General features: G+C 39.4%; 1 protein-coding gene across 2 annotated transcripts in view; it reads left to right on the forward strand.

Annotated features, from left to right (window-relative positions):
- mybpc2a (myosin binding protein Ca) overlaps positions 1–20,553 on the forward strand; it is a 45,783-nt gene that overhangs the window by 1,989 nt on the left and 23,241 nt on the right. The window contains exons 1-10 of one of the 2 annotated variants that reach the window (XM_088091010.1): positions 3,222–3,297; positions 5,616–5,630; positions 6,309–6,392; positions 6,535–6,683; positions 8,305–8,422; positions 8,658–8,706; positions 14,019–14,075; positions 14,173–14,345; positions 14,614–14,746; positions 17,791–17,915. In XM_088091010.1, coding sequence (XP_087947136.1) covers positions 3,237–3,297; positions 5,616–5,630; positions 6,309–6,392; positions 6,535–6,683; positions 8,305–8,422; positions 8,658–8,706; positions 14,019–14,075; positions 14,173–14,345; positions 14,614–14,746; positions 17,791–17,915 — 964 coding nt within the window. In that variant the 5' untranslated portion in view covers positions 3,222–3,236. Of the gene's footprint in view, positions 1–3,221; positions 3,298–5,615; positions 5,631–6,308; positions 6,393–6,534; positions 6,684–8,304; positions 8,423–8,657; positions 8,707–14,018; positions 14,076–14,172; positions 14,346–14,613; positions 14,747–17,790; positions 17,916–20,553 lie in introns of those variants that run through there. The other variant, XM_088091011.1, reaches the window with a different exon arrangement.

A 20,553-nucleotide genomic window follows, 5' to 3' on the forward strand; every position in this document is an offset into this window, starting at 1 on the left:
CAAACGGGGTCATTTTTTACGTGTTCATATGAATGCCCCCCTTTTGTGGTATTCTTGACCTTTTAGGTGGAAATTTCCCGAGTGCCCCAAGTTCACGTCTTCGTGTACACAGCCTCCCATTTTGTAAACACAGCATGAATTGAATACAGCAATTATATGCATATACGACAGAAAATAAGGAAAAGCAGGTCCCTTTTAATCATGTGTCATCTTAAAATACTCTGATACAGTGACCAAGTAGTGATCCAATCGTCAACACAGTGCCTGACATACAGGAGAACTGACATGGACATCCTAGCTAGTTTTGTGTGACATTTGCCAGAGATTTGCTGTTCTTTGGATTTTTCGTGTGTGTTTCTGACTTCATGATCAGTTTGTCACTGAGCGTCACCGTGCTTCTTGACCTATTGTGTGTCGCATGATGATACTGTTTTGTATGTGTGAGAAAGAAGCCTGAGATAGATTCAGAATGGCAGATTGCTCCTCTCATTTCACTTCCCCGTATGCCTGAAAATCCTGACCTTTCAAGTCCAATCCATAGCTGAGGGTAATGCATTCAGCTAAATGTGTGAAATAATTGTGTGTGGGTGTAGCAGCCCACGGTGGAGAGGCTACATATGTGAGATGTATGTACTGTATGTGTGCTGATCAGACTGAATAATGTGCATGTGTATGTATGTTTATGAAGATTTCCTCTGTTAGTGGCACACATTCAGTAATGCATAATGAATCCCTTGAGAGAGTAAAACATATTTTTTGTGCATTACGTGTAGAGTCTCTTTGTGAATGTTTACAGTTTAAGTTCCCCTCGTTGGATTAAATGTCAATTCATTATATGAAGCATAGTACAAGTGAGAAAGTTCTACACGTCTCTGTGTGTGTGTTTCAGCGTGTACGTGCTCACTATCACTCGAGATGAATTATTGCATAGACTTTAAGTGGCGCGCTGAGAGTGATTAAATGTGTGTGTTTGTGCAGGTGCAATGACGAGGCAGAGTGGTGAGTTATAGTAATGCTGCTGCTCATTTTTGCTCAGGCGCTGGCTTTGAAGGGGAACAGCAATATACCAAAATAATCTATTTTAATCAAAGATCAATAAAAAAGCTAAAATAACATTCAAGAACTTAGTCTGCTCTTAGCTCCCCGACCTTTTGTTGAACCTGCTTTAGCTTCTTCACAGCTCCTGCCATGTTGAAATGAAGCAATGTTTATAATTTGAAGCCCAGAAGATATGGCTTGTGAAGCATAACATAGATCAGAGACTTTGTAATTGTTAGAAACATAGTGTTTAGAGCTGGATATCATTTAAAAAATAACAATGTCAATTTCAATAATCCTTCCACATTTCATGCATTTGTTTTTAAATATGCAACAGGCATGTAGTATAGCAATTCTTTCAAATGTTTTGATGGCATCTCGGCACGCTGAACCGCAAACTCCATCAAATATGGACAATTGGTCTTCACTTTCTCCCACTGTACAAAAATGAAGCTAAAAAAATCCTGTTTTATGGCCACTGCTATCTTATGTTTTTTTAGCCAGACTGTGTGGTAGCAATCATGAAGTAGAGCTACAGCAAAAAGTGCCCAAAAATACGCCTGTCCAACCCAATTATGAGCAGCGTTATTGATTGCAAACACAGTGATTGACAGACACGGCTGTTAATCATGACGTCAAGCCTCCCTTTTTATACCATCAAATAACTAACTACCTAAAATGACACAAACCCTATTTGAAAAATGTGTATGACATGTACTTTGATCTTTTATGACCTATACTACAGCCAGTTACCAGGGGCAGTTGCAATGTTTTGGCTTCACTTTTGGGGAGCTGTTAAGTCGTCCATCTTTATAGACAGTCATTGACCTGAAACTGTGAGTACATAAAATCCTGGAATTTCAACTGGTAATCTTCTAAACTTCTGTGGCAATAATTTGCATCCTGTCTGATTTTGGGGTCCCAGAACAAGTATTGGAGTCAAGGAATCAACTGCAGTCAGTGCAGCAGTCTAAAGATAAGATAGGATAGAACTTTATTTCTCCCGAGGGAGAAATGTTGTGCAGCTGTTGCAGTACTTAGAAGGAAAGAGTGCAAATATAAAGAGTCAAATATAGGATATCAATAAAGGTGCAAGTATAAATATACCACTTAACAGAATCCACAAAATCCAAAATATAAACAATTCCACAAACATAAACAAGGTTAAGAATTATACTTTGTTCATATCTCAAGAGAACAGTAACTTTGCCTGGCATGAAAAAAACAGTAATAAAAAGTAAAACTTATTCAGATATTTTATCACAGTTTGAATGCAGACTGGTAACAGGAACACCACTATATTTTGAGTAATTGCAGGGGTTCATTACGTTGTTTTTCCTGGCAATTATTGTTTTAAATGGCTACTGTGCCCCTTTACATTATTTTGTTGTGACAAGGATGCAGCCTGCTGTAGAGGGTAGGCACTGTCCTGGCTAAATAGTTTTGTGTGTGTGAGCTCATTGTGGCTTCACTCATCTGTTAAATTAAACACATCGATTTATTTCTAAAATGACCAATATAAGTCACAGAGCCATGGCTAAGCTTTACTTTGTCATACTTGTGTGTGTTTATGTTCAGTCTGCTTAAGTATGAAACACTCGTACTGCATTATATCTGCATTACCACTCATTTGGGCCAGCTCCTTTGCTTAACCTGTGCTTATTCTTCATTAACAGATGCCCAGCCTGCTGTAGGTAAGCACTCTGCTTTGTCATTTGTGCGTGTGTGCGTGTGTGTGTGTATGTATGTATGTATGTATGTATGTGTGTGCGCGCGTGCACACACACACGCGCATGTGTTTTCTCAGTTTCCGTATAAAGATAATGTAGTTGTCTCAGTGAATAGGCTTATGCATCGTCTTGAAGCCAATCTTTGATGAACATCTTTTTCATTCATAATCACACACGCACGCACACACACACACACACACGCACACACGCACACACACACACACACACACACACACACACACACACACACGCTACAATTCTGGTATAATGGCAATATTGGTACATACAAAAGAAAAGCAGGAGGTACTCTTAAGGAGTCTTAAATCTTGATACATGGTTCTACACTGCTCAACTGGACTTTCTCCTCTCAAGTTAAAATTGTCTTCACAGAGTGGGTATGTAACAGAAAAACCAAAACTCACACACACATTTCTGCAGTCTTAGGACTTTTAACCCTACATTGTCCCCATGACTAATTTCCATGTGCCAACTGCTTTTTTTCACTCAGCGAACAATGAGCCTAGGGACGGTAAGGAAAAGACACAGCACACTACTTCCCAGCCTGCTTGTGCTCTCTGTTTTTCTGCTTGCTTTGTGTCAACCACTGTGGGTGTTAGTGGACATGGAAATCTGTTACTTAGTGTGACAGACTGAAAGCATTCCTCCGAAGAAGCCTGGGAGTGATCTGATGACAGCTATCATTGTTGCTTAACATCAAACGCTGTCACTCAGCAGAGGGGATCATTATTGCATATTACCATGATCTTTTTTTGCAGAGATATAGCCTCAAAGATTTCTGGACATTGAGTATAATCACAATTACAATAATATATATATGTAGCAAACAAAAGTGACAAAGTGCATCACAGTAGAAAGATAAAGGGCTGTAAAAGAAAAGGATGAAAACGATGCAAAGACACAACTTGAAAGCAGCTCAAGTCACAGCTAATTCGTCAGATAAACTGTCAGATGAAACAAGTTGACGGTAAAATAAGTAAATAAAATACAAATATAACAGATAACAGAGAAGTTTATGACAGAGATAAAAAAAACCCAAAGTGATTAAAGTGGTTATATTGCTTCCACCAAAGCATCCAAGAGAGTGTTGAAATGTGAGTGTGAAATGAACTGACGAGATCTGGTTAAGAAAAAGTGATATATCCATACACATGCTGGGCATATATCATGTGTGTTTGTGTGATATGTAGATATACTACAATATACTACTACTGGATTATTTTACAGTGCAGTGTGATGATGCTCATAATTCCGATGAGTTTCCTGTACGTACAACATGAGATCGAAGGAGTTTGAGACACTGTGTGTTCTGTGCGGTGGTGCTCTGATGATGTAGTGAATAAGTAATAACTGTGAAATTACACTGCTATACATTCTATGTATAGCAGTGTAATTTATGGATGGAATGGATAGATATGTTACTATTTTAGAGTAGTAATACCCAGTCTGGCATAGAATATTAGATACGCTTTTACTCTACAGGTCCATAAATTCCTAATCATTCCTTATAATTCTCTAGGAAGGTTTCTAGAAAGAACAATGTAATTTGGGACTAATTATAGTAAAATATGCTTCAGCAGGTGAAGCCAAACAATGTGCATTATGTCGACAGGCAAGTATGCAATTAAACATATGTGAGGAATTAAACTACACCTTAAAGAATTCCTTTAACGTCAGCCACTTTGCTGACCCATCAATTCACCCCACCCTTCTCCCAATGAGGACTTTGCCGCTGTAACAATTACATTTTTTGAAGGACAGTCTTACACTCAAACAAGCTGATGACTTCTGTCTCCATTTTCTCTAAAATGTGTACCAAATTACATTGTTCTTTCCAAAAATGTTTCTAGATGAGTTATGAGGAAATACCGTATGCGCAAAATGAAGCGTTAGTGAATACTTTAATGTCTGTTGTTATAAACTGTTGTCATTACCAGACTATGAAGCTGCAGGGTTTGTTTGTTTTTTAGTCAGTGAGTACCTGCAGGCTATAGTCAAAAATCCTGAATGTCCATTCCCAGAACCCTAGAACAGCATCCAGAATTAATTTTAATGTGTGACCCTCGTACCAAACACAGCAACTGTCCAGTGTAACAGTGTACGAGTGTAAACATCCAAAAGTGTCCCCTGGGTGCCATTCCAGGATCAGCTTTACCCACTTAGCATTCTAACTGAAACATTTTAAATCATCCTGAACATCTGAACTTGGATCTGTCCTCAGGGGCACTTTTGATTAAAAGATCAAATTAACTGAGCCCATAAAAGCAGAGAGAGAGAGAGAGACAGAGAGGAAGAGGCGCTGCCGGTGTGACTCTCTGAATTTATGGTGGCGCATGACCTTATTTGACACGTGACCCTGGATCCATTCTCTCAGCAACTGCTCTCGTCCAATGGATGTCCACTCAGGGCCCTACTCACTCTACTTGATTGGTGGTCCGATGGTATCTTTACCTGCTGCTTGTCCATAAAGCTCCTTTTTCTGTAAGACTTACAGTATGTCCGACTGGATGTGAGAGAAACAAGAGTTTAAGCAGATTATTTACTGACCTCAGCACAATTAAAGTTATTTTCCAACTTGATCACCGAAGACATAACTCATTAACAGGTTTGTGTTGTTAAAGAAAAACAGGATTTGTTAGTGAGAGTCAGGGAAAGATATATGTGTTTATTGGAGTGTGAGAGCACGCCGATTTAACGTGTGATTGTTCCTCAACTGAAGTCAAGATTATCATTGGGCCAATTAACGCTTGTGTTTAACAGCACAGCACAGATACTGTACAGACTGACATGTTTCCCGCTCTCTCTTTCTTTTCCCCTCGTTTCATGCAGAGTTGCCTCCTGATGGTAAGAGAAATGAATACATTAGCCTCTCTGTAAAGCGTAACAACTGACAAGCAAACACCTTACAGAGGTTACATCAATTTACTTGCAAAAGAAACAAGTGAACGGATAAAAGAGCAGCTCGTTTTTTATCGCAAAGATAAGAGTGTACAGCCTCAGCGTATGTTCTGTCAGGGTGGCAGAAGATTGCAGAGTCAACCCTAATGCGGTGTCTTCTGAGGTGATCTGAGGAGTTTCTTTATTCCCTGGGGCCAGTCTGTTCCAGGGGGCTCCTTGGTCTCCTGTCATTTATCAGAGGGTCCCAAATGGTTTATGCTGTGTAACAGCAAAGGCATTATTCGCTCAACAGATTTGCCTCATGGAGAGACTGTTGTTCAGTTTTAGTGCTAAATAACCGTACAAAAGGAATAGATCCCCGAGCTCAGCGGGTGGAACTTAGTGGTTTGAGACTTTTTATCATCAAATTATACTTCTCCCAGATGATCAGTAAACGGGCATTTCACTGTAAAAGCACCACAATTAAAAAGACTGCTGATTGGGTGGTTTGCTTGGTCGACTTGTCTCCTGTTGTTGTCTACAATCTACAATCTGTTTGTTGTGTCTTTATCTGAGTCATGCCCAGATCAGGATTTACAGATTTAATTTGTCCTTTGTGATTCTTCTATTCGCCACCTGTCACAGATCACGCACCAGGAGAGGGTCCTCAGCTGTCCCAGTTGAGCGGCATGTTCGTGGAGAAGCCAGAGAGTGTCACAGTAACTAAAGGTCTGGCAAGATGATCCGCCATAAAAATCCTGAATTATATCCAGAATGAAAGGAGTGGCCCACTTAGTGCCAAATTCCTGTTGGAGTGCAGACAGCTAATCTATTTGAATTAATTACGGTGTCTCATTCTTGTTCCTGGCAGGCAAGGACATCACGTTTGTGGCTAAAGTTGACTCCTCAAACCTGACGAGGAAGCCGGCCATGAAATGGCTGAAGGGGAAGTGGCTGGACCTGGGCAGCAAGGCTGGGAAGCACCTGCAGTTCAAAGAAGTCTATGACAGGAACACCAAGGTATGTATGTAACCTTTGTACATGGATTGTTAACCATGATAACAGTGCGACTCTAAGGATGGTAATGTTGGTTGGTTGGTGGTCAGCTTCTCTTCTCCGGACTGAGATATCTCAACCATGTGGCTATTGGATGATATATCAAATTTTTGTAGAGGTATTCATGGTTCCCAGAGGATAAAACCTAGCGCCATCATCTGGTCAAAATTTGAACTTGACAAATATTTTGGTTTTTGACTAAGTACCTGCAAACTAACAACATTCTCATCAGCCTCAGCTGTACTTTGTGTTTAGTGCTAATTAGCTAATGTTGGCATGCTTGCGAACAATAGGATAGTGAAGATGGTAAATATTACCTGCAAAGCATCAGGATGATATGATTGTCACAGTGTGTATAGCATGTTCATGATGAGTGTAAGCACCAGCTTGCTGGGGTACAGCCTGAAGACTTGAAAATAAAAATGTATGACATGACAGCTCCCCAAAAATGAAACCAAAATATCTTTCCCCCTCCATGTTAGCATAGGGGCACGGGCCAAACAATCACAGTACATATCAAATAAGTTTTTCCCAAAGATGATTTCTGTCATCTAAGGTAGTTCATACCACCCTGAAGTGCTTGTTTTTCTGAACAGTTTGGTTTTAATGAGGTATCTGATGCTATTAAAAGGGGGTTTGATGACAGGACTGAAAGTTGTTGTGCTCGAGATGAGTGGTGTTGCTCGAGGTTGGCCGGACAGGTGAAAGGCTCAGGCGCTCGATACCGTGACAAGCCCCGCTGTGCAGACCCTGGCTCTAAATGACATCACCAGCACAGGATGGCAGCAGCAGTATCAGGGAGATGGCTTCATTTTTTACAGTGGGAATAAGTGGAGATGCATAGTCCATCTTACTCTACAGTCCATGGGCCAAGCTAAAAACTCAAAGCGCATGTCAAATGTATTTTTCCCAAAGATGGTTTGTGTCATTTTAAGTAGCTGTTATGTGTATTTTCATATCTGCTTATGTACATATATAGCTATAAAAACATTTTCTAGATGATCAACTCTCCCCTACCATCTCACAACAGCTGTTTTTATGTCATAGCTGCAGCTTCAATATTGAAATCTCAACAGATATTCTCAAAGTGTTTTTTGTACATGTGTCTCACAGTGCCTCTTAACTGTCACTGAATTTCTGGGACTGCAGGAGTGTATTTGCATACTATTATCATCATTTATTTTACATCACAACATCCTCATTCAATGGATTTCCCATTTCTGGGACACAGATACTCATGTTGTGTAAATTAGATGCACAAACAGTTTTAAACTAAATGCCAAAATAAAACTGTAGAATTTAATATTGCTGAATTGCAAAAAAAAAAGTGCCCTAAAAAACTGGAGGAAATGAGAAGTCTGTAGTCAAAAAAACTCCATTGACCAACCAGCTAAATACTAAAAGCCAATATCTGCCTGATGGTTTTTATTAGCAAGCCAATATCTGTCAAACTCTGTCGACTGTATACTTGCATGTTTGTGAGCACGCACTCCATATGGGTGCATGCACGTGTGTGTGTGTGTGGGTGTTCGTTTAATTGTCCTAGCACATCATCCCCCTCTCTCTTACTCTCTCTCTGTTTCAGATCTACACTTACGAGATGAGCATCATCAAAGTAGTGGATGGAGACGCAGGTGGCTACCGCTGCGAGGTCACCTCCAAAGACAAGTGCGACAGCTGCACATTCGAAGTCTCCGTGCAGGGTAGGTCTGGAGACAGACAATCTCATTATTGTCATCTTCCATTCAGCGTGTCCACCATTACTATGTAACTGGCTTTGTCAGCCAATAACTCAGTGAGTGCGATACACATTAGATCCTATCATTTAGTGGTCTAGCGAGGTCATCAGTCCATTATTCCTTTGCTGCTCGAGCCCACTGTGTAATGAATTAACCTAGCCGGGATCTCACCAGTCTTTCTCCTTCTGTCTGCTTTCAGCTGTACAAGAGGAGCAGCAGGACAACATCTTGGAGGCGTTTAAGCGATCGTGAGTGTCAGTGTCGGCAAGGGTCTACTCAACATGTCACCCGTCACACTGTCTCCCATATGCTCCTCTGTAGATCGCTGCCTCTGGGCATCTGTCAGTCTCAACGAGTGCCTCTGCCTGTGTGTCTGTCTATCCCTTAGTTGTAGCCGGCTTTGTATGAATCAGTCTGTCTGCCTTCTCCCGCTTTCTGTCACGTCTCGATGCGTCTGCCGCCTTGGTGTTTTGCTTCACCTGGAGTCCCTCATGGTTAAGCATCTTATGTATTTCGTCACATGTCTCTGTGACAGTCTCAGAAGGGACTTTTCCTTTTTTTTGGATGTGTCTCCTTCCTCTCACTGTCTATTTCGGTCTCCACTTGTGTGAAGTGTTTCTATGTGTGTATCCTGTGACTGTGTTGCTTTTTAATGAGTTTTTTTTTTAAATTTCAGCTGTTCTCAGCCCGCATGCTAAATGCATCCTGCGTGATCATACATCAGCCGACACCTTTGCACAAACACCTTGAGTTCCTATATTTGTAATCTGTGTTCAAAAATATAATTTCCCTCCCTCGTTAGGGTGCTGGCAGAAAGACACACCTAAGATGAGAAACACAACACAAGAAAAGACAGCATCATATTGTGGTTTAGACAGCACGTCAGCGTGCATATTTGCAGAATGCTGATCTGAAGGAGAGAGAGGGCGAAGGGGGAGGTTAGTGTGACAAATGAAAAGTGAAAAGTTGGTTAAAACTCAAATATGTTGCCGGAGATATAATAGATGAGTGTGTTAAATACCTTATTATGTGGAGGTCAGGCAGCTCAACCTCCAAAAGGTAAGTATGGAGAATTTTGTCTCATTGGACACTCATCTGTGTGTTTCTCTAAACATGTGTTACAGTAGCAAATACATGAGGTCTGACTCCTTCTCCTGCATTCTTCAGGATACTCACTCCTGTTCACTCCTTATGTCTCTGGAGATTTTTTTTAATGTGCGCTTCATGTCTGAAATAGCCCTCGCTCTCCATCATATGCCCTGAGCATATCAGGCTATTTTCTCTTCTTCATGTTGTCGCTTCACTGATTGGTTGGCCTGCTGAAAAGCCTTCAAAGGGACACAGAAAATATACTGTGGAATACATACTGTAGGCTATCACTGCAGTCCACGAGAGTATCTCACACAATCATCATAATCATGCATGCCACAGTATGTATATTCCAGAAGTGAACAAGCATGTGTGCAAACTTACAGTATTTATTCTGTATGCCATGACAGTGCTACACACAGATCAATGCCAAAATATGGAGTATTGTGGTGGGCTTTGTGCAGCTAAAACACACCACAAATAGCAAATCAATCACATTCAAACGTTACTAAATTTCACTTTGTTTCAGGGTGTGCAATGATCATAGAAACAGATTAAGTGTAGAACGGATATTCCCATTCGAATCAGCACAACATGTTGGTTAGAGCGGCCATTCTCGTCTGTAATGTTGCCATTAAAACAGTTGTAATAAGCTAACTTGCATAAAAACTTTGGTATAAGCAAACCAACAGCAAATCAAGTTTTGCATTAACAACCAAATGAAGAGTGAAGTATCCTGTTACCACACAAGTTGAACAAAGCTTTGGAGGGAGGGCACGCAGGCTGAAAGGAAATATTCTTACATCTCTTTTACTTATCAAACTGTTAAAAAAAAAAACCCCAAAACCCCTAACCATATATCGTCTGAATTCAAATCTCTCTTCCCAGATTCCAAGATTTAACCTATTTTATTGTGTTTTCAGTTCATGAAACTTAATTTTAAAAATTTGGTCATGTAGAAAAATCTTATTTAGCATATGAGTCTACTGAAAGACCCTCTAAGGAGTCTGATCATTTTTTTCCAATAAATACATTTTTATTTGAATAGTTCTTTACTTTTTTTTCAGCAAAAATAAGCAGTGCCATCATCATGGTTAACCGTAGCTGTACAAGCACCGTGCTTACCAAGCTAGCTTTAGGGTTATTACCCTCATTTCGTAATATGGTTACTTCCAAAAATCAAAGATCGCGACGGCCAAAATGCCAAAGTTGAGACTTTAAAATGGGAGTCCCTAAATCATTGGGTGGCATCACCATGGCTACATTAATTAGGCTTTTTTTCTTCTCTTTTTTTTTTTTAAAGGCTTGTTATACAGTTTATGGTGAGCACATGTTCTCAATTGTCAGTTGATGAATTACATAACTATGTAGACTTTAGGGTTTCATTAACACACATGGAAGTTATTCTGAATATTGTACTTGTCTACCACTCTTTGCCAGTATCAGTTTGTGTCACTGACTCTTTGAGGAAAACAAGGTTTGCATCTCAGTGTTTGTTTTCATGGTAAGCGTCAAGCTCCTGCTGCAGCTGCTGTGAAAAAGTTGCATTTTTCACATGAAGTGTTTCTAATAACACAGGCTAATGTGAGAGAGAAGAGCATTTTGTGCTTTGCTCTCAATGCACATGCTCGCACCATGAAAGAGAGCTCATTATAGTATTCCCCTGATACCCATTTTTGTGTGAACTCGAGTCCAATTTACTATACCACAACGGCATTGGAAAATCATTTTTTTACATCAATTCACTTCTGAAAAAAAAGACCTTTAACAAACTAAGTGTAAAAACATCCTGCAGCACCCTTATCAATAATTTTGTGTTTGATGGTTTCATCTGATGCAGTACTCAAGACTCTCAAAGGTTAAAATCTAGCAATAGTTGTAGCTGCTGCACACAGCTAACATTGTTTTCATGCTCACTCGACCATTTGATGTACACGTATGCCCTGGGAACGAGGTCATTATCACCCTGGGAGAATTGACTTGCTTACAGGTTGGCAAGGACAACATGGATGGATGTTATCCTTGGATGAACCGTTCATCCATAGGACGAACATGATCACTCGGAATGGTTTAGAATTTATTGGCATTTATCTTGCTCTCTGAGGGGTTCATTGAACCTCAACAATGCCAGGAAAACACAATCCACGCTGTAAAGGAGCTGCCAAAACTGTTCACAGTGGAAAACAACAACCACTCGAGCCTGTAGACATTTATTGGCGTGTGCCACACACAGCACTTGTCACCTTGTTGAGCACAAGAGGGTGACTGATGACTCGAGACCACGTGAATTCTTCTCATCACTGGGAAATGTGCATGTGAGGGGTAATAGAGGGTTTATGCAGCGAAACACAGCCATCATTTCCCCCTCTGTGAAAGTCTCCACATATGCTTCTGCGTGAAAATGCCTTTTTTGTTGAATCTCGAGTGTCTTGAATATATCTCTGACTTTCATGTAAGGTCACCTTAAATCACATCTGGGCTAACAAAATTTCAGCTTTGCTTCAGAGGCACATGACTTGGACTCAAGTCAAACTCGAATCTCAAATGTGATGATTTTAGACTCGACTGAACAAAAATTAACACCAGGGACCCGTGACTTGAGCCTTGTGATTTGAAAATAGGCTATTTGATACTTTTTCCAAAGCCCAAATATTGTTATTTAATACGTTTGGCACAAATTAATTAATTTACCATCATTTATTTATGTATTGTTATTACTATTATTATACTATACCTTACTGCTGACATTGCATTTAGATCTTACACTGCTCTGTTTGATGTTAAATTCAACAATTGTTATTATATTTTTCTTTTGTGTTGTATTTTCGCTTTTTAAAATTCTCCCTGTGTGTGTTTTATTGTGATTTTATGTGTAAAGCACTTTGTTATGTTAGTTTTGATAAGTGCTATAAAAACAGACATTATTATTATTATGATTATGATTATTATTATTGTTATTGTTATTATTATTATTATTATTATTATTATTATTATTATTATTATTATTATTATTTACTGAATCAAGTTACATTAACTCCCAGCACGTCAACAATTAATTACCTATATCCACCAATTTTGACCTTTTTCACATCAGGCATTTTGACATGTCATAGCAGGAAAAGCACAGGTGTATTCAATAACATTAACGATAGCTGCATTCCACTTAGAGGAGGCCCTGGTATTGTGCATGGCTTACTGGAATAACTCAGTGGGAAACTTAATTGAACTGAGCCATCATTAATATTTCACCTGTGCTTTTCCTGCTATGAAAACTAGCTATGGAGAACTAGTGTTTGTAACAGTTGTTGTGTCAGTTTTAAAAAATTATACCAAAGATAATTTTGTACATTGTACATACGTTGTATTTTTTTGTTTTTGTGTGAAAAACATGTGGGTGGAATATTACAGACACAGTTACTCCCAGCTCTGTTTGACATTTGGAGTTGCACAAAGAATGGTAAGCTAATGTTAATATCTACATAGTTAGCAAGCTAATGCTCAGCTAACGTTAGCTTAACAGCTAGGTAACTTTCTAGAGAAAACTTGTTTCAACAAATGAATACAATATAAAAGGTAACCATGATATGTGCAATTTTAATATTCTGTTGCTCTGTACTCTGTTGTTAAATGGCATTACATTTGGTAAGGAGCACATTATGACTTGTTTAGGACTTAGGGTTTAGGTCTTTGTACTTGACTCAGGACTTGTCAGTCTTGACTTGGGAATTGACATAGGAACTAAGTGCAAAGACTTGAGACATTAAAAACACTGTTTTGGTTCCACCTCTGATATACAGTATATAACGTTTGTGTTTGAACAGTGTGTGTTTTGCTTTTGCTCATTTTTGTCATGTCTGCTGCTTCCTTGTGCTTGTCTGTTGTGGCTAATGGACCTTTTCCACAGCAGACATTTTGACTTGTTATAGTTTCTTTGGATTTTCAGGTAAGCTATTACAATGGGCCAGCACGGACAATATCAAGGTCTCCTCTAAGCATCCTTTAGGTGGAATGCAGCTATCATTAATGTAATTAAACAAACCTGTGCTTTTCCTGCAATCACATGTCAAAATGTCTGCTGTGCAAAGGGTCTATTTCTCTCTGTCACTTGAATTTAGGGCATGATGGTAGCTTGTAGTCCTCATCAAACACTCTGCTCTATGTTCTCACTCATCCTATTTTTGCATCAAACACAGGATGAAAAAAAATGGTACGCTTTAACTACTGCCACTAATTCATTAGAACTCCACTGTGCGCTTTTGTATTTGTTCATGTTGTCTTTGTTGGGTTTATAATTGTCTTGTAATTTCTGCATGTATTTATAGCTCTGTGTAATGTAGAATAAAAGAGGATATTCTAACATGAATATACATTTTTTTTCTTTTCAGATTTTACCACTGTTGTCAAGAGTACATATTTGTACAGTAAAGACACCAAGATTAATGCTCCTAAATCTCGTTTCTTTTGATACTAGTGGAGATGCAGGTGAGGATGCTGGTGATCTGGACTTCAGTGCCCTGCTCAAGAAAAGGTAGGATTATCTATATCAGCCACCAACAAACTAGCATTAATTTGGGATCTGTTAAATGTGGCTATCTCTTGGTTTTATGTCAATCACGCATGCTAAGGGAGAAGAAACAAAAGGAGACTGTAGTGGAAGAAGTAGATGTATGGGAAATCTTGAAAAATGCCAAGCCATGTGACTACGAGAAGATTGCCTTCGAGTATGGCATCACAGATCTGAGGGGCATGCTGAAGAGGCTGAAGAAGATGAAGAAGGTGGAGCCCAAGAAGAGTGACGGTGAGGAGCGAGGGAAGAGACAGGAGAGGTGTTATGAAGCAAGTGCAGACTGTGCACTAAGAGTGAGGCAGCAGGTGGGAAACCAGAGCTCTTTAATGCAGTAGGCTGTAAATACTTCCAGCATTTAAAGGCCTCAGGGGGGAAGTTATATTGCAGGGACAACAGGTGGAATGTGTGTTAGCATATGCTCACTGCGGGTTGGCACTTATAGATTATTTGGCTGTTAAAGTAGTGGTTGAACTACACTAACTGGATACTTTCTTCTCAGCTTTCCTGAGAAAGCTGGATCCAGCCTACTCAGTGGACAAGGGTAAGAAGATCCAGCTCACAGTGGAATTGACCGACCCCAATGCTCCAATCAAGTGGCTCAAAAACGGACAGGAAATCAAACCATCAGCCAAGTAAGCAAATTGCCACCATTTAATGCACAGATAGTGCATTAAGCAGTTTGTGTCTGTTCCAATGTGATGTTGAGGGAGTATTCTAGTGCAGTAATACTACATTACTACAGTTTTTACAAAGTGACCATACATGTAGTAAAAAACATTTAAACAATGACATTTAAAATCATATGACTTAAGCAGTGGGGCCTTAGCTGCTCCACGACGCCATGCAAATTGTTACCTATAGTTTAAATGCTACAAAAACATGGACAGTAATTTAGGCAGGTAGAGGACAAGTTAAGTAACCAAAATCAGCATGCTCCCAAACCTACCTCTCTGTAAGCCTTAATGTCAATTTAAACCTAAATGAACTGATGTTTTGCCTCTAGGGGACATTGCAGCCTTTTAAAGTTGTTATGATCAGCATGGTAGGTGGTAAGGTGGTTGGCGGTTCGCAGTCAGATCCACCCCTTGCTCCTCCTCAGTCCCACCCTGTCGTCCAAATATGGTCACTTTTAGCGCCAAAAATCCAAGATGGCCATGGCCGACATGCTAAACTCAAGGCTTCAGAACAGGAGTCCACAAACCAGTGGATGATATCATGGTGGCTTTGTCCATTTTTATACAGTCTATGGTTTCTGGCCACCTGAAGTCCAATATTTACTCTCCTTTTAGATCTGTTTTTTGGTCTCTGTGAGCCCCTAACAGGAAATAACTTTCCAAAGCATCAGTATAGGTATACTATTCAGGATTTTCATGAAAAACCATGTGTAACCTAACACATACATAATCCCACTCAATCATCACTAATGACCCACCAGAAGTGTGGTGGTGTATTTTTCTGCAGACACACTGCCCTCTTCCTGTATTTTCTTATTTTCTTCTTGTTTGCTACATTCAGGATGTTCCCGGGTACAGTGTCTAGGTGAGTTTAGGGCTCTTTGAAAAGGTAGCGATCAGGTGCCATCCCATTAGCAGCACACAACCAAGAGGAAAATGGCAGACACAGCGCTGAAAAATGCAAATATAGTGAGGTGAAACACCAAACAAGAGTGAATTTTTTGTTGGCTTTCACTTTCACTTTCACTGGTGATACTGCTTACAAACAGTAACTGACAATTCTTGCATAGTATACCTTTAAGAGCAACTTGAAAATGGCTTGACTAACAAGCATAATAGATGGTCTCCGTTTAGCAAGACTTGATAATATAGTTTTGTAACTGCTCTGGAAACTTATTACACCATGACACTGCACATTGATTCTCTGAAATGAGTCACAACAATTGTTTTAATTCAGAAATCTTTAGAAACAAACAGACTTTGTGACTAACAGTAGATATAAATGTTAGTTTTGAGGCTCTTTAGCCTGCTGAGCTCTCTTCAGTGTCTCTCGCTCTCATCTTTGCTCTTTCCCCCTCCTCCTTCAAAGGCTTCTTTTGGTGTTTTATTGAAGAGGCTACAGCTGTTACAGCGAGTGGTATTTTTTCAATGACTCCACCATCTGCCATTTTGAGAAGCTTAATACTGTTCATTGAAATTAAGGCTGTCCTCTTCCTGTTTTGATGAAGACAGTTACTGTGGGAGAGAGGACTTTTTTTTTTGCCCTGAACAGAGCCTCCCAGGAGGTTCTTCCAGGCTGTGCACTGTGACCATTAAGATCTAAGATTTTTGAGGTTAGTTACGGAGTTAGAGCCATACCATTAGGATTTTTTTGTCAGCCTGATACAATCCAGGTTGCCTTTGTTCAATTTCAACCAAGATAAAAAGTTCAACTGCTTATGAATGTGGCATACAGACATGTTGTATATAATTTATCTAAAAAAGCAAACATCTTTATGTGACAAGGTCTAAGGCCTAGACCTTAATTATGTAGTACTTACTAATATATGTTGGTTTTAAGTTATTTTGTTAAGTAACTAAAATCCATTGTCTTCAAACATCCCATGCTAATGTCATTGTGATGTAAAATAACATTTAGTCGTGAGGTATGAAAAACAAAGCCCAATGTCTACAAAATGACACAATGTTATGTCCACGCAACATAAAATTCTAACATCTTAGGACATTTAAAAAATCGTCAACAAGATTTTCATTCCCACCAAAGATTTTACATCTGTCCGACCTAAGAGTCCAACGTCTCTGATGAGATGTTGATGTCCCTTGCCAGCTAGGATATGGTCCCAGCAAAATTAAGTGGAGTTTAAGAGACCAAAGTGCCTGAAAAATGAATGCATATCAGCAATAAAGGTTATAAAGTAAACAAAAAAACTCCTGCAGCATTATAACAGTGTTTTGTATCCATTCGTGTGCTCAAGGAAATCCAAACTCACTAAAGTTTTGCCAAGCAATGCATGGAAGATTATTCTTCCATGTGTGCATGCACATATGGAATTTCCTCAGCCCACAAAAGGATAAAAGACACTTGGATAATGTTGCATAATAATGTTGACCAAGAAATGGTTTTTGGACATTCAATAACCTTTTCTTATTATCTCCTTATTACCAGTGATTTGAAACTTTATCTGGGGCAATAGAGAAACTATAGGGAGGTGAATACCGTATATGTATTGTATTGTTTTTGGATAATCTGTTCCTATAATGCTATTTTATGTCATATGCACTATGTTTTACTGCTTTACATATCTCATGTGTTGCTATTAAAATTAGACTTACTGTGAATGAAAGTTGCCACCTTGAGTTGTCTGATGATGTGAACACTTGTAACCATGGGGATACATCCCACCAGTACCTTTCACTGTGTGTGATGATGAGACCGCGGCATTACTGTAGTCCTGTGATGTTTGTCACCGTGTTGGTACAGCAGCCTAAATGTGTGTGTGTGTGTGGTGGTGGGGGGACATACTTGTGCTCTGAAGGTCTGTAGAAGAATGTGTCTGTGTATAACTGTGAGTCACTCTGTTGTCTTCACCTAATCGTGGCCGGATTTGCTGAAAGCAGTTATTCATTATTCCCTCTCTCTCTTTCTTTGTCTGTCTCTTTCTCTCCGCGTTTGTTCTCTATCCTCCTCATATAATCTTCCCCCATCATCCCTGTGCGTCCAGGTATGTGTTCGAGAGCGTGGGCAACAAGCGGACACTCACTATCAACAAGTGCAACCTGTCTGATGACGCAGCGTACGAGTGCGTGGTCGGGGAGGAGAAGTGCTTCACTGAGGTTTTTGTCAAAGGTATATGAGTCACTGTCTTTGGAGGAATCCTTCTTTCAGCAGGGAGAGCTTTTTCTGCTCGGTTTAGCAAATGCTGTCATTTGAACGTTGAGAGGCTTGACAGCTCTGTTCCCTTCTTGTGTCTGTGTTTGTCTTCTGTTTATTTCAATGCTTTTATGCCTCACAGTAGCATGCGGCTCTCTGTTGTCGGCTCACTCATTTTTAATGGGTACGTGTCGAGTGAAATTCTCATGTTTTGTTTATTGTCATGTATCACTGCTGCCGTGCTGTACATATTAATGGGCTGTCATATTTATTAGAGTTTGACTGATATGTGAGTTTTTGAGGGTCACTTTGATTCAGTGGCAGAGCTGAGGTGGTGGTTCTGAGGCTCCAGCCCTGAATGTTTATTTCAAAAGCTCCAAATCTCTCAGGCTTTTAAAATACCTTCATATAATTAAGTCCCATTATTTGTCTATAAGTAAGCTGTTTGCGCCAAATTCCTAGCCTAGTTATGTAACTAAAAAAATAATAACATAAGACAATTTTTGCCTCATTTTAGGTGGTAGGAATAAAAATTAATCATCCTCTATATGAGGTTTAATGGTTTCAGAATGATGAAGACAGTTTGAGAACAATTTGATTCACAAAAGGATAGAGGAGCAACAGGATTATTTTTTTCCTTCACAACTATCATGGTACTTAGGATCTTGTGGCGTCTATTGTCTGAAGTTGCTTAAAAATTATGCCTATGGGAAATGAAAAAAAAGGCAAGGAGCATGCTCATAGTCACCCACCTCCCAGTTTAGACTGAACCCCCAATGTTTACAAGTACTGGCTTCGCTCAGAGGTAGTTGTACTTGAAATGAATATTGCATGTACTTTCAATCCATTAAATTTCAGAGGCAAATATTATGTTTTTTTCTCCATTACATTTATTTTGAAGCACTAGTTACATTACAGATTTAGATTATTATCATAGATTAAACTACCCAGCAGTATATAAAGCAATTAATATCAGTTCCACCTTTACCAGCTGCAACATTAAAGTGATGAACATATTGATGCAATAATTAGAATCTAGTAAAATAAAACATACTATACTATTCTTAAACAGTCATTTGGCATAATACGAATGACAAACACTGTGCTACTGCCACTACTTGGGATTTCACAGTTTACAAATATTGTTATATTATATTATATTATACAGTCTAACTCTGGTGCTTATACCTCAATGGACTCTTCTACATACTTTCTGTGAGTTTGAGAGGTTTTAAAAGATGTAATTGGGTCTGGTGCTTCTACATTAATCCCATGCTTTACTTTGTGTGCTCATACTGCTTTTATGTGATCAGGGGCCATACAAGAAGCTAAACTGTTCATCCCACACCGCTCCCATTTCACCTACAGTGTCAGTGTGTATGTGCAGGGGTCTTCATGGATACAAACACTTTGTGTCCATAAAAATATGATTCATGTTGCTGTTTGCAAACATCTGCATCAGTGTCTTTTGTTGTTGATTCATCTTGATATAATTGAAGGCAGTAGGGAGTTCCGTAGATGACAACTAGTCAAAACTAACAGCGACAGTACTTTAAAAATGACATAAAGTACATAGGCAAAAGCTTCGGCTTTTGCTGTGTTGTGGTGTGAAGTGAATGGCATCAAACTGAACAGTCACAAAGCTCTAGCAGCAAAACCATGTAGATTCAGGTAAAAATGATATTCTTACTGTAGTTACTGGATTTTGTCACGTTAAGTAGTTACTTTTCCTATGTAATAAGTAGTTAATTACTTATTCTTCATGGTGACTCAAGAAGGTGCGTTCTAAAAGAAAGCCAAGATAATTTTTTCTTTTCTTTTCTTTTCTTTTGCTGTACTAAAATTTTTAAGGCATACATGAATCAGTAGTGTCTCTGTTTAATGTAATTACCTCTATAGAAAGAGTTAGTAATTGTGAAACAAAATATTAAGTAAGAAAGACTATAAACTATCAACAATGAATAAATTAATAAATTAATGAATATGAATAGTAAAAAGGGCAGCACGGTGGCTTTGTGGTTAGCACTGTTGCCTCACAGCAAGGGGGTCCCTGGTATGAATCCTGGTTGGAACGGGGTTCGGTCCAGGCGGGGGCTCTTCTGTGCGGAGTTTGCATGTTCTCTCCGTGTCTGCGTGGGTTCTCTCCAGGGTCTCTGGCTTCCTCCCACAGTCCAAAGACATGCAGGTCAGGTTGATTGGTGACTCTAAATTGCCCTTAGGTGTGACTGTGAGCGTGTATGGTTGTCTGTCTATATGTGTCGGCCCTGCGATAGTCTGGCGACCTGTCCAGGGTGTACCCCGCCTTCTGCCCAATGACTGCTGGGATTGGCTCCAGCCCCCCCCACCACGACCCTTACGAGGACAAGCGGTTACAGAAAATGACTGACTGACTGAATAGTAAAAAATAAATAAATAAATGAAGATTAAAAAAATAATTACAATAAGAGAGATTTCATTGCTGGATTATTTATGCAGTCCATACATTTGTGTTTTTTCTAGTCTTGTCCCCTCCATGTGTTCCGGAGACGAAAGTTTTTCTTTAACTTTTTGCTTAGAGGAACCGCAAATTACGCTAAAAAACATCAAGCTCATTTCATCAGGCCTGCAGTCACAT

Source organism: Plectropomus leopardus, chromosome 18 (assembly GCF_026936395.1).
Source record: "Plectropomus leopardus strain MGB_pleo_1.0 chromosome 18, ASM2693639v1, whole genome shotgun sequence".
NCBI lineage: Eukaryota > Metazoa > Chordata > Actinopteri > Perciformes > Serranidae > Plectropomus > Plectropomus leopardus.